Raw genomic sequence first — 14,463 nt, 5'->3', positions numbered from 1 at the left:
ATACACACAAAGATAAAGATTTCCTCTCCTATCCCTTATAAGAACTTGAATATCTTTTGGATCGTATCCCAATGTACATCCATGACAAAGACCATAAGCATAATCCAAATGGGACCAAATAGTGTAGTTTTAAATATATATATATATATATATATATATATATATATATATACACACAGTCATGGCCATAAATGTTGGCACCCCTGAAATTTTTCTAGAAAATTAAGTATTTCTCACAGAAAAGGATTGCAGTAACACATGTTTTGCTATACGCATGTTTATTGCCCTTGTGTGAATTAGAACTAAACAAAAAAAAAGGGAGGAAAAAAAAGCAAATTGGGCATAATGCCCCACCAAACTCCAAAAATGGGATGGACAAGATTATTGGCACCCTTTCAAATTTGTGGAAAAATAAGATTGTTTCAAGCATGTGATGCTCCTTTAAACTCACCTGGGGCAAGCAACAGGTGTGGGCAATATAAAAATCACACCTGAAAGCAGATAAAAAGGAGAGAAGTTCACTTAGTCTTTGTATTGTGTGTGGTGTGTGCCACACTAAGCATGGACAACAGAAAGAGGAGAAGAGAACTGTCTGAGGACTTGAGAACCAAAATTGTGGAAAAATATCAACAATCTCAAGGTTACAAGTTCATCTCCAGAGATCTAGATTTGCCATTGTCAACATTGCGCAACATTATCAAGAAGTTTGCAACCCATGGCACTGTAGATAATCTCCCAGGGCGTGGACCGAAGAGAAAAATTGATGAAAGGTGTCAACCCAGGATAATCTGGATGGTGGATAAGCAGCCCCAAACAAGTTCCAAAGATATTCAAGCTGTCCTGCAGGCTCAGTGAGCATCAGTGTCAGCACAAACTATCCATTGACATTTAAATGGATGGGAAAATGTCTTGTGGACAGATGAGACCAAGACAGAGCTTTTTGGTAAAGCCCATCCTTCTACTTTTTTACCGAAAACGAAATGAGGCCTACAAACAAAAGAACACAGTACCTACAGCGAAATATGGTGGAGGTTCAATGATGTTTTGGGGTTGTTTTGATGCCTTTGGCACTGGGTACCTTGAATGTGTGCAAGGCATCATGACATCTGAGGATTACCAACAGATTTTGGGTTGCACTGTACAGCCCAGTGTCAGAAAGCTGGGTTTGCATCTGAGATCTTGGGACTTCCAGCAGGACAATGACCCCAAACATACATCAAAAAGCACCCAGAAATGGATTTGAAATAGAGAAGAAAAACAGGGTCCAGATCCCAGGAAAAAATGGGTTAAAAATCTAATATTTGAATTCAAGCCATTAAAAATATAAGTGAACAAAAAAAGGGGTGAATAAAATCATAGCAGAAACGCCGACGCGTTTCGGACCATATAGTCCTTAATCTTGATTAAGGACTATATGGTCCGAAACGCGTCGGCGTTTCTGCTATGATTTTATTCACCCCTTTTTTTGTTCACTTATATTTTTAATGGCTTGAATTAAAATATTACATTTTTAACCCATTTTTTTCCTGCGAGCTGGACCCTGTTCCTCTCTATTTCAAGTTTACACTCCAAGAATGCGGTTGGATGTTGTCCGTGTTTCCTATTCACACTTGAAGTCCTCCTCCTCTCAAGAATGTACATGGTGGTGAGCTGGTTTTTCTTTTCCATAGACTTTGGTTACCCAGAAATGGATGGCAACAAAGTGATGGAGACTTCTGAAATGGCCAGCAATGAGTCCAAATCTTAATCCCACTGAACACCTGTGGAGAGATCTTAAAATTGCTGTTGGGAAAAGGCGTCCTTCCAATAAGAGACCTGGAGCAGTTTGCAAAGGAAGAGTGGTCCAACATTCCGACTGAGAGGTGTAAGAAGCTTATTGATGGTTATAGGAAGCACCTGATTTCAGTAATTTTTTCCTTAATTTTTGGTGTACAACCAAATATTAAGTTAAGGGTGCCAATAATTTTGTCCAGACCATTTTTGGAGTTTGGTGTGACATTATGTCCAATTTGCTTTTTTTCTACTCTTTTTGGTTAGTTCCAATACACCCAAAGGGAATAAACATGTGTATAGCAAAACATGTATTACTGCAATCCTTTTCTGTGAGAAATACTTAACTTTCTTGAAAAATTTCAGGGGTGCCAACATTTACGGCCATGACTGTGTGTATGTGTGTATATATATATATATATATATATATATATATATATATATATCATAGTTTATTGGTGATATTATAATTATAATGCAATATTTACAATATTTATAATGCAATGTCAATTGAATCTGGTACAGTATATTAATAATAAAATAAAATTCCCTACACGGTCATACACATGAAGAACAATGCATACCATAAAGAACACGTGACAGCCTGACTATGGGATCTGTTAACATGAGTGTGTTACAATTATATGCAAGAGGGACTTGAATCTTGTGACACAACATATAGTCTCCCCACTGGTAACAGGTACTATGGCAGAGGTCCCCAAACTGTGGCCCTCCAGATGTAGCAAAACTACAATTCCCAGGATGCCTGGACAGCCGTAGGCTGTCCAGGCATCCTGGGAATTGTAGTTTTGCAACATCTGGAGGGCCACAGTTTGGCGACCACTGCACTATGGCATCACGTGACATGTACTCTAAATAGAAACAACCAGCTAAACTATGTGTGAAACCAACAAAGACACCATTATATGTAACCCATGTATTACCAACATCATAATGGAATGTAAGATAAAAAGATTTTAAAATGCCTGTATCTCAATAGGACATGCTACATTAGTGAACATGTGGATTTTGTTTCTATATTTAAATTACATACATCATCTGGACAATTAACTTTTACTTTAATTAAAACGTATTTATATTTTATTTTACAGCTATAGTGAAACTATTTATCCAATCTATGTACATGATCAATAGCATACTGTCCTAATAACAGATATAAGCAGACATTGTAATATTGTCTGATGTGCTTCAGTAGCAGCAGCTGCCATCTAGCTCATAGGAAAGCAGAGAAGCTGCAGCTTTGTTCTCTGGCTTGCATGAAGCGTAACCCATATGAAAGCAGCTAACGCAAGCATAGGCCTTACCATAACAACAGACGGGTGAGCAGAGTGTGCAGGGAGGAGTTCAGCATCCAGTTCCTCCATTCTCTCGGTCAGTCCTTCCACTTCGGTGACAGTGAGCAGCATTGTGGCATGCTTGGCCTTCATGGTTAACATTTTGCACTTGGAGTTGAGTGATGCTATCTGCTCCTGATAACCTTTGATCTTCTTTGCCAGCTCCTGTGAACACATTTTAATTCAGTATGCTAGATAAGACAGAGAAATACAGCCATAAAGGAATCCAAGCTTGCATTGTATTGTGTTCCTGGCTTGCAAGCAGGCTGGGAACGACTGACCAATAAAATCCCAGCTCACAAGTCCTGTATCATCTATCAGCACTGGCTGGAAGGGAGGATGTTGACTGTGAAACTGAACTAAGCCAGCCTGCATCTCACAATACAGGGAAACCACAGAGCTGCTGCGAGACAAGGAAATAGCTGTGCAGCTTAAGTCACTGCAAGGAGGACCGACACCATTCAGGGACAGCATTGACAACATTGTGGCCGCTTATTACAGCCGACTATAAGCTTCCCCCAGATGGCTCATGTCTCCGGCTCTGTAATGAGGTCATGTGGTGACTGCAACTACAAAAAATGCAACAGTCAGCTCTAAGCCAAGATTAAAACAATGGAAAACAATAGGTGGCAGAGAGGTTAAAATGACAAATGTTACCCTCCATAGCTTGGTTAAGTATATCGCCATTAACCTCATCAGTGCCGCATAAAGAAAAGGTTCCTTACTGTTCTTACATTTTGATATCATTTAACAATATCTTGTGTAAGTTTAAACAGAGATAAGAGGGATATTAAGGTGAACAACACCTGTCAGCATGGCCATCATCCATTCTCAAGCCTGTCACCACTTTTTCCTTTATAAAGTAGACATCAGGCAAAGTGCAGGTTCTCTATGCAATGTTGGGAGTTATCACTGTTTACTTTTTAAATAGAGAATACAAGTACCCTGGATAGTAAAGACTGTCTTAAGACAACAATTGGTGGAACATGCTATTGAATTAAACACAGCAAATATTTAAATAAAAAGCTTAATGATTTATAGTAATTTATCTCACATGTCATGTCAATATTAGGTCCACATTAGGTGTACAGTTTACATATAGAACATGTCATTGCAATGTCCATCAAGGTTAAACATGATGGACTATAGGTTGAATTTGATGGACTCTTTTTTTTTTTTTTTCAACCTTATGAACTATGTCACTATAGTCATGGCCGTAAATGTTGGCAATTTTTCTCGAAAATGAAGTATTTCTCACAGAAAAGGATTGCAGTAACACATGTTTTGCTATGCACATGTTTATTCCCTTTATGTGTATTGGAACTAAACCAAAAAAGGGAGGGGAAAAAAGCAAATTGGACATAATGTCACACTAAACTCCAAAAATGGGCTGGACAAAATTATTGGCACCCTTAACATAATATTTGGTTGCACACCCTTGAAATCAGTCGCTTTCTATAACCATCAATAAGCTTCTTACACCTCTCAGCCGGAATGTTGGACCACTATTCCTTTGCAAACTGCTCCAAGTCTCTCTTATTGGAAGGATGCCTTTTCCCAACAGCAATTTTAAGATCTCTCCATAGGTGTTCAATGGGATTAAGATTTGGACTCATTGCTGCCACTTTAGAACTCTCCATCGCTTTGTTGCCATCCATTTCTGGGTGCTTTTTTATGTATGTTTGGGGCCATTGTCCTGCTGGAAGACCCAAGATCTCAGATGCAAACCCAGCTTTCTGATACTGAGCTGTACAGTGCGACCCAAAATCTGTTGGTAATCCTCAGATTTCATGATGTCTTGCACACATCCAAGGCACCCAGTGCCAGAGGCAGCAAAACATCCTGAAAACATCATTGAACCTCCACCATATTTCACTGTAGGTACTGTGTTCTTTTCTTTGTAGGCCTCCTTCTGTTTTCGGTAAATAGTAGAATGATGTGCTTTACCAAAAAGCTCTATCTTGGTCTCATCTGTCCACAAGACGTTTTCCCAGAAGTTTTTTGGCAAAATGTAGTCTTGCTTTTTTACATCCCTGTGTCAGCAGTGTACTCCTCCTGGGTCTCCTGCCATAGCGTTTTATTTCATTTAAATGTCGACAGATATTCAAGCTGTCCTGCAGGCTCAGGGAGCATCAGTGTCAGCGTGAACTATCTTTGGAACTTGTTTGGGGCTGCTTATCCACCATCCAGACTATGCTTCGTTGACACCTTTCATAAATTTTTCTCTTTGATCCACACCCAGGGAGATTAGATACAGTGTCATGGGTTGCAAATTTCTTGATAATGTTGCGCACTGCGGACAAAGGCAAATCTAGATCTCTGGAGATGGACTTGTAACCTTGAGATTGTCGATATTTTTCCACAATTTTGGTTCACAAGTTCTCAGACAGTTCTCTTTTCCTCTTTCTGTTGTCCATGCTTAGTGTGGTACACACAGACACACAATGCAAATACTAAGTGAACGTCTCTCCTTTTTATCTGCTTTCAGGTGTGATTTGTATATTGCCCACACCTGTTACTTGCCCCAGGTGAGTTTAAAGGAGCATCACATGCTTGGAACAATCTTATTTTTCCACAATTTTGAAAGAGTGACAATCATTTTGTCCAATCCATTTTTGAAGTTTGGGATGACATTTTGTCCAATTTGCTTTTTTTTTCTCCCTTTTTTTGGTTTAATTCCAATACACACAAAGGGAATAAATATGTGTATAGCAAAACATCTGTTACTGCAATCCTTTTCTGTGAGAAATACTTCATTTTCTAGAAAAAATTCAGGGGTGCTAACATTATCAAGTATGTTACTTATGCCTGAACTGATCTGGAGTATTAGCAACAAGCTTGTGGACTATTTCTAATAACAGCAGAACTGTAAATGAAGCTCTGAAGTATAATACAAAATGTAATATGGCCTTTATGACTATATAGACTATATAGACCTATTTTGCATTTATTGTACAGGTACAGTATGTTATTTTATTACTGTTATGTTATAGTTTATTATTATTATTATTATTATTATTATTGGAATGTTCTATACTTTTAAATAATTTAGGATCATCACAAGTTACAACATGCATTTACAAGGCTACACAATTTTTACTGTAGAGGACATAAATTGTAAAACTGTATTTTAGGGTGAAGCTACCGTACTTAAATTTATTATGCACCAATAATATCTTAAAGGAAACCTGACAGCAGGATTACCCACACTTACCTGAATACCCAGGTAGATAATCTAGGTGACCCTGTTTCTAACACTTATTACTCGGCGAAAATCAGTTCAGCTTTTCAGGTGAAATCCATCTTGTTGCTAATATGGTAATTTATTTTTCTGTGCAATAGAGGCGGGCTTTTGCTGTATGAGCAACTCTCTCTCCTGCTGGCTTCAGTCGATATCACTGTTTCAGTCATGAACATTCATCCCTGCTTCACTCTCACGGCATGACAGGCACAGTAAAATCGGCCAAAGCAGGAGGAAGAAAGCTTCCCTAACATTTAGTCTAACTTAAATTAATGAATGATGACACTGTGCCTCCCATCAACTGTGCCACTATGCCCCCTATATGAACTGAAGCATTAAGCACTCCATATAAACTGTGCCACTATGCTCTCCTTCCTCCTTAATAACTGTGACACTATGACCCCCATGAACTGTGCCACTATGCCCCCGAGGTCCACCAGTTGAGTACCACTGATCTAGAGAATATTCCTTGTTCCCTGAGTTAATAAAGCAGCAGTGTGCATGCCCAGCCACAGCTCCATTTAATTTCTATGGGACTTCCAAAGATGAGCACTGTACTTGGCTGTGTTGAAAAGTCACAAAGAGAATGAAAGGAGCAGTGGTGAAGTATCCACATTGCCACTCTAATTCTGTAATTTTTTTTTAACAGAAAAAATAAAGTCTCTGCAGTACTTAAAGGGGTACTCCTTTTTTGTTAATCAACTGATGCCAGAAAGTTGAACAGATTTGTAAATTACTTCTAAGAAAAAATCTTAATCCTTCCAGTACTTATTAGCAGCTGTATACTACAGAGGAAATTATTTTCTGTCATGACGACAGTGCTCTCTGCTGACACCTTTGTCCATGTCAGGAAATGTCCAGAGTAGGAGCAAATCCCCATAGCAAACATATGCTGCTCTGGACAGTTCCTAAAATGGACAGAAGAAATCTAAAAAGAAAATAATTTCCTCTGTAGCATACAGCCGCTAATAAGACAGCCCACTTTTAAGCAATTGAAAAAGGGAAAATATATTCCCTAAACGCGTTTTGCACACTGTCATATGTTTTATTTGTTTTAATGTAACAATAAAACCTATTTTTTTTATATACTATACCCTGTGATACAGAGTCTGAAGCGGATCACATGAAAGCAGCGCCAGTGCAAAAAGTTTTTTCTGCCATATCTACTTGTCTACATTTACCGGCCCCCATTTGGAAGGTGATCGGTCCTACAATTTGCAGGCTGCAGCTCGAGATCCAAATACGTCTGTACCCCATACGGAGGGGTTACGTGCATGAACCCAAGTATCCAGCCAGGTGAGCATAACACCTACACTGGGGATCCTTAGGACATTTTCTATACAGAATTATGCTAGGCGCTGTCCTCCTGTCCAGTTGATTTAAAAAAAAAAAAAAGTTTTCCACCGGAATACCCCTTTAAATACAATACAATACATTGGCTGAAGTAAAAAGGACCACACATAATTCCCACATGGAAAATCAATAGTTATAAAATATTGACCTCATGACGTTTGATCTGGAATTGCAATTCCTGTATATTGCTGGTGGTTACTTTTGCATCTTGCAGTTCCCGATGTGCTTCCTCTATTAGCTGCTGTAAATGTTTCATCTCTTGTTCATATTGCTCATATTGGACCACCGCCTCCTGTAGGTTAAATGGATAACTGTCAAACAAATTCCGAACTAAAATAAAAGTGACTCATATTTTACACGCTGCCAAACATAGTACTTGGAAATAAAAAACATCTTTGAGATTTTTTTTTTCAAGCTGTAAAATGGTGGCAGACATTACTACCAATTCACAATTTCTGCATTTAGACTTATTTAAATTTAAGTGTAATATAAATAATAAACTGCAAAAAATTCATGATGTGACCAAAAACAATCAATGCAATATCACATCTTCCCCAACTGTACCATGTACAGTACAACTTGCTGAGCCATCACAAATTCTGTCATGCAACAAGGAGATGCTTGCAATATTCCCAAAAACATAGTACAATGCCTTTATGTACAATGTGTATTTCGTTGTATTTACGTTACCAGCAGAGACATCTAAACAGGGACTTATAAAAGGGGTACTCCGATGGAAAACGTAATCTTTTTAAATGAACTGATGCCAGAAAGTTAAACAGATTTGTAAATTACTTCTATTAAAAAATCTTAATCCTTCCAGTACTTCTTAGAGGCTGTATGCAACACAGGAAGTTCTTTTCTTTCTGGATTTCTTTTCTGTCTGACCACAATGCTTTCTGTGGACACCTCTGTCCATGTCAGGAACTGTCCACAGCAGGAAAAAATCTCCATAGCAAACATATGCTACTCTGGACAGTTCCTAAAATGGACAGAGGTGTCAGCAGAGAGCACTTTGGTTGTGAAAGAAAAATCCAAAAAGAGAAGAATTTCCTCTGTAGTATACAGAATTTTTAATAGAAGTAATTTTCAAATCTGTTTGACTTTCTGGCACCAGTTGATTTAAAAAAAAAAAAAAAGTTTTCCACCAGAGTACGGCTTTAAATCCCAGTATTTAGTTATACTATTCATACTGTTTGTAATAATAAAGCTACTCCTGAATTGTAAGGCAAATAAAATCATAAAGGCAGGAAATTGGCTTGCCTAGTTGTAGTAAAAAGATATTCAATATAATAAGACAAACAGTGGAAAGGGAGTAACCCTTATGATTTGACCAGCCAGGTAATGGGAATGGTTCTGGAAAGGGAAAATGTCAGGTAGGTCTCTATGAATACCTCTCTTCTAATAGGCTATGGAACTTGGTAGGTAGAGACCCTGTTACACATTAGGTATTGGGGCCCATGAGTTTTACCATTGGTGAAGGATTGTGGTCACCAATGTTAACCCCTTAACGACGCAGGACGTATATTTACGTCCTGCGCCGGCTACCGCGATATGAAGTGGGGTCGCGCTGCGACCCCGCATCACATCGCGTCGGTCCCGGCTCTCATCAACTACCGGGACCCGCGGCTAATACCACACATCGCCGATCGCGGCAATGTGCAGTATTAACCCTTTAGAAGCGGCGGTCAAAGCTGACCGCCGCTTCTAAAGTGAAAGTATCCCGGCTGCTCAGTCGGGCTGTTTGGGACCGCGCAGTGAAATCGCGGCGTCCCGAACAGCTTACAGGACACCGGGAGGGCCCTTACCTGCCTCCTCGGTGTCCGATCGACGAATGACTGCTCCGTGCCTGAGATCCAGGCAGGAGCAGTCAAGCACCGATAACACTGATCACAGGCGTGTTAATACATGCCAATGATCAGCATGAGAGATCAGTGAGTGCAGTGTTATAGGTCCCTATGGGGGCTATAACACTGCAAAAAAAAAAGTAAAAAAAAAGTTTTAATAAAGGTCATTTAACCCCTTCCCTAATAAAAATTTGAATCACCCCCCTTTTCCCATAAAAAAATAAAACAGTGTAAAAAAAATATTAAAAAAATAAACATAAGTGGTATCGCTGCGTGCGTAAATGTCAGAACTATAAAAATATAGCATTAATTAAACCGCACGGTCAATGGCGTACGTGCCAAAAAATTCCAAAGTCCAAAAAAGCATATTTTTGGTCACTTTTTATACCATTAAAAAATGAATAAAAAGTGATCAAAAAGTCCGATCAAAACAAAAATCATACTGATAAAAACTTCAGATCACGGCGCAAAAAAATGAGTCCTCATACCGCCCTGTACGTGGAAAAATAAAAAAGTTATAGGGGTCAGAAGATGACATTTTTAAACGTATAAATTTTCCTGCATGTAGTTATGATTTTTTCCAGAAGTACGACAAAATCAAACCTATATAAGTAGGGTATCATTTGAACCGTATGGACATACAGAATATTGATAAGGTGTAATTTTCACCGAAATATGCACTGCGTAGAAACGGAAGCCCCCAAAATGGCGTTTTTTCTTCGATTTTGTCGCACAATGATTTTATTTTCCGTTTCGCTGTGAATTTTTGGGTAAAATGACTAATGTCACTGCAAAGGTGAATTGGCGACGCAAAAAATAAGCCATAATATGGATTTTTAGGTGGAAAATTGAAAGGGTTATGATTTTTAAAAGTTAAGGAGGAAAAAACGTCCTTAACCCCTTAAGGACCAAGGGCGTACAGGTACGCCCTTGGTCCTGCTCTCCTGATATAACGCGGGGTTACACAGTAACCCCGCGTCATATCGCGGCGGGCCCGGCGTCATAGTGAAGCCGGGACCCGCCTCTAATAGCGCGCAGTGCCGATCGCGGCACCGCGCGCTATTAACCCTTTAGCCGCGCGCTCAGAGCTGAGCCGCGCGGCTAAAAGTGAAACCGAAAGTGGCCGGCTAGCTCAGTCGGGCTGTTCGGGATAGCCGCGGCTAATCGCGGCATCCCGAACAGCTGACAGGACAGCGGGAGGGCCCCTACCTGCCTCCTCGCTGTCCGATCGCCGAATGACTGCTCAGTGCCTGAGATCCAGGCATGAGCAGTCATGCGGCAGAATCGTTGATCACTGGTTTCTTATGAGAAACCAGTGATCAACATAGAAGATCAGTGTGTGCAGTGTTATAGGTCCCTATGGGACCTATAACACTGCAAAAAAAAAGTGAAAAAAAAAAGTGAATAAATATCATTTAACTCCTCCCCTATTAAAAGTTTGAATCACCCCCCTTTTCCAATAAAAAAAAAAACACAGTGTAAATAAAAAGAAAAATGAACATATATGGTATCACCGCGTGCGGAAATGTCCGAATTATAAAAATATATCATTAATTAAACCGCTCGGTCAATGGCGTGCGCGCAAAAAAATTCCAAAGTCCAAAATAGTGCTTTTTTGGTCACTTTTTATATCATTTAAAAATGAATAAAAAGCGATCAATAAGTCCTATCAATGCAAAAATTGTACCGTTAAAAACTTCAGATCACGGCGCAAAAAATGAGCCCTCATACCGCCCCATACACGGAAAAATAAAAAAGTTATAGGGGTCAGAAGATGACAATTTTAAACGTATTAATTTTCCTGCATGTAGTTATGATTTTTTCCAGAAGTCTTAAAAAATCAAATCTATATAAGTAGGGTATCATTTTAATCGTATGGACCTACAGAATAAAGATAAGGTGTCATTTTTACCGAAAAATGTACTACGTAGAAACGGAAGCCCCCAAAAGTTACAAAACTGCGTTTTTTTTTCAATTTTGTCGCACAATGATTTTTTTTTCCGTTTCACCGTAGATTTTTGGGCAAAATGACTGACGTCATTACAAATTAGAATTGGTGGCGCAAAAAATAAGCCATCATATGGATTTTTAGGTGCAAAATTGAAAGAGTTATGATTTTTTAAAGGCAAGGAGCAAAAAACGAAAATGCAAAAACGGAAAAAACCCCGGTCCTTAAGGGGTTAAGGGGCAGTAGTAGAAAAAAAAAATTATATATATATATATATATATATATATATATATATATGTCACAAAAAAGCATTGGTTTGTCAGCTCATTAATGTAATTGCTTACCTGCATAATATTACACTGCTGAATGGCAGTGTGCTGAAGACGACTGGTCTCCTCTTGCAGTCTAACAGCAGTGCGGCATATGGGAAGGCTAGTAACTACTTCTTCTGGAATTCTTAAGGCACTTTGGCAAAGCTGGACAGCATGAACCTTTGGCTTTAGAGACTCCATTTTGGATAGTAGATGCTGTAAATATAAAAAAAAAATTCAGTTCACTTAGTGAACTGGTCTAGATTTATCAATCTACCAAAACTGTCTGGTTTTGACCTTTATAACCAACCAAAGCACATCTTTTATATCTTAATGAGCTTTGGTAAAATGAAACGTGAGCTGTGGTAGATGGTAAACTGGAGTGGTAGATTGGAAGTAAAGGCTTTTGCCACCATGTACACCTGTTTCCTATTCACAAGATAGTGGATAAAGGTCTGATCTTGAAAAGAGCTTGGCTGTCCCGGAGATTGGGAATAGGACTTATATCTGAATGAAGCAGCAATGAACATACTCATCCCCCCCTCTGTTCATTGTCTATAGTCCGAAAGATAGGAGTGTACATCATTTGGTTGTATTAAGCAATCCCATGGGCAATGATTGGGATGGGAGTCAAGTAAGGGCATAGGTGCTCCACTCAGGTGGGAGCTTCCGGCGTTCCAAAGATAGTGGAGGGTCCTAGCAGTTGGAATCTTTAGGATCAGATATTTATTTCTTAACCTTTTCATAGAGAAAAGTGTCTATGATGGTAAAACCCCTTTAAGTCTTTGATCAATATTAGATCCCCATAGGCCTTTACTTAAAGCTTGGTTAACCCTTTTAAGGGTATGTTCACACGGAGCGCATCCGCAGCACATTTCCCTCTGCGGATGCACAGAAGAGAAGTCACAAGAGCGAGCTCCATGCTGCAGCCAGGTAGCTCTGTGTGTCTGCTCGTAGTGGCGGATTTCCCGCTGTGCATCTGCTACGAGTAGGCACTGTGTCTACAGTGGGAAATCCACAGCTATGAGCAGACACACAGCTACCCAGGGGAGTCCAATCTTGTGACTGCCGTCGGCGCTCAGTGTTTCCCTACCCTAAATCTACTTTGAATAATACACAATATTGGCATGTGCACAATACCTGTCTATGAGACAGTTGCTCCTTAAGACTCAAGCGCCCCAGCTCTGGTGACGTCAGCGTAGTCTGGGCTTGTTCTAATGCTGTTTGTAATACTCTAATTTCACTTTCAAACTTCTTCATATCCTGTAGTAAGAAATAAACAATACTGCTTATTTATACAAAGTGGTCAAGCTCTGTGGATCTCACTCTTCCATAGATAAATGGGTTATCCAGAAATCTAAATAAGGAGTTCCAAAAACAGCATCACTCCTGTCTGCAGGTTGTGTGTGGTATTATTACTTTGCTCATTTAAATGAAACACTGAGCTGCAAAATCACATCTAACATGCAGACAAATGTGGTGCAGTTTTTTTTTTATCAGCTCTGTGGCAGCATTGTCTCCACTTTTTAGTTACACATATTAAAGAGGAGATGAATCAACACCTGTGCTGTCTGTTTGGGACTACATTGCAACTTTAGAGCTCAATTCACCAAACAATGCAGGTCCCAAATAGAATATAACAGAAGAATGCTTTTTATTATTTCTTTTATCAATTGGTGCATATTGATTAAATACGTTCATATACTCATGTTCATATACTGTATCAGATCTCTAAGACTGAGTTTCCACTTGGCAGTTTTTTAGAAAACCACCACTGCAGTTTTTGAGCCAAAGTCAGAAGTGGAACCAGAAGGAAGAAGAAGTTCAAGTCCTTCTTTGTATTTTCCTTTTCTTTTGAAAACACTTCAGCGCAAAAACGGCAGTTTTTCAAAAATTCAGTCTAAGGCCATGTTCACATGCCGGAAATGCGCGAAATGTCCGACTTTAATACACGGGTGAACAATCAGCTCATTTGAAGGTTTCGGCGGGCGCTAGGACCATTTGGAAATGCTCTCTCATAGACGGCAATGCATTTCCGAGTGGAATCTGCAGAAAGAATAGACATATCTATTCTTTTTGCGGATGCCAGAACCGGAATTCCTGTGTGCACAGTGCACCAGAATACCATTGCTATCAATGGGACTCTGCTGCAATAGAGTTTTAGAGTAGAATATTCCAAATTGGAATGGGGGCGTATTTCCTGCAAATTTTCCACTGGGTATGTGCTGCTGAAAATTCCACCTGGGATTTTGCTACTATTGACTTCAATGGATCAGTGGAAAAGGTATAAATTTGCCACTATTTCGAATTTTCTGCTGAACCATTGAAGTAAATGGTAGAATAATCTGCTGCATATTTTCAGCAGCAAATGCACTGTGAAAAATCTGCAAGAAATAAATCAGTGTGAACATACCCTTAAAGCTATGTTCACATGTCCAGAATGTCCACATGGAAAATCGTCCATTTTAAATTTTTGCACTTTAGTTTTTTCCTCCTCACCTTCTAAAAATCATAACATGTTAAATTTTCCACCTACAGACGAATATGAGGGCTTGTCTTTTGCGCCACCATTAAACATTTCACCACAAAATCTACAGCAAACCAGAAAAAAAATATATTTGTGGGGTAACATTGAAAA

General features: G+C 39.2%; 1 protein-coding gene across 13 annotated transcripts in view; it reads right to left on the bottom strand.

Moving 5' to 3' along the window:
* Nucleotides 1-14,463, bottom strand: part of SYNE1 (spectrin repeat containing nuclear envelope protein 1) — a 483,893-nt gene that overhangs the window by 123,854 nt on the left and 345,576 nt on the right. For all 13 annotated transcript variants that reach the window (XM_056567280.1, XM_056567285.1, XM_056567279.1 and 10 more), the window contains 4 exons: nucleotides 12,966-13,088; nucleotides 11,859-12,041; nucleotides 7,868-8,011; nucleotides 3,096-3,290 (listed from right to left, as the gene is read on the bottom strand). In XM_056567280.1, coding sequence (XP_056423255.1) covers nucleotides 3,096-3,290; nucleotides 7,868-8,011; nucleotides 11,859-12,041; nucleotides 12,966-13,088 — 645 coding nt within the window. The remainder of the gene's footprint in view (nucleotides 1-3,095; nucleotides 3,291-7,867; nucleotides 8,012-11,858; nucleotides 12,042-12,965; nucleotides 13,089-14,463) is intronic.

The sequence above is a fragment of the Hyla sarda genome, chromosome 3 (assembly GCF_029499605.1).
Source record: "Hyla sarda isolate aHylSar1 chromosome 3, aHylSar1.hap1, whole genome shotgun sequence".
In the NCBI taxonomy this organism is placed as follows: domain Eukaryota; kingdom Metazoa; phylum Chordata; class Amphibia; order Anura; family Hylidae; genus Hyla; species Hyla sarda.
Note: the sequence above shows the minus strand (reverse complement) of the source record. Positions and strands in the feature narration are given on the sequence as shown.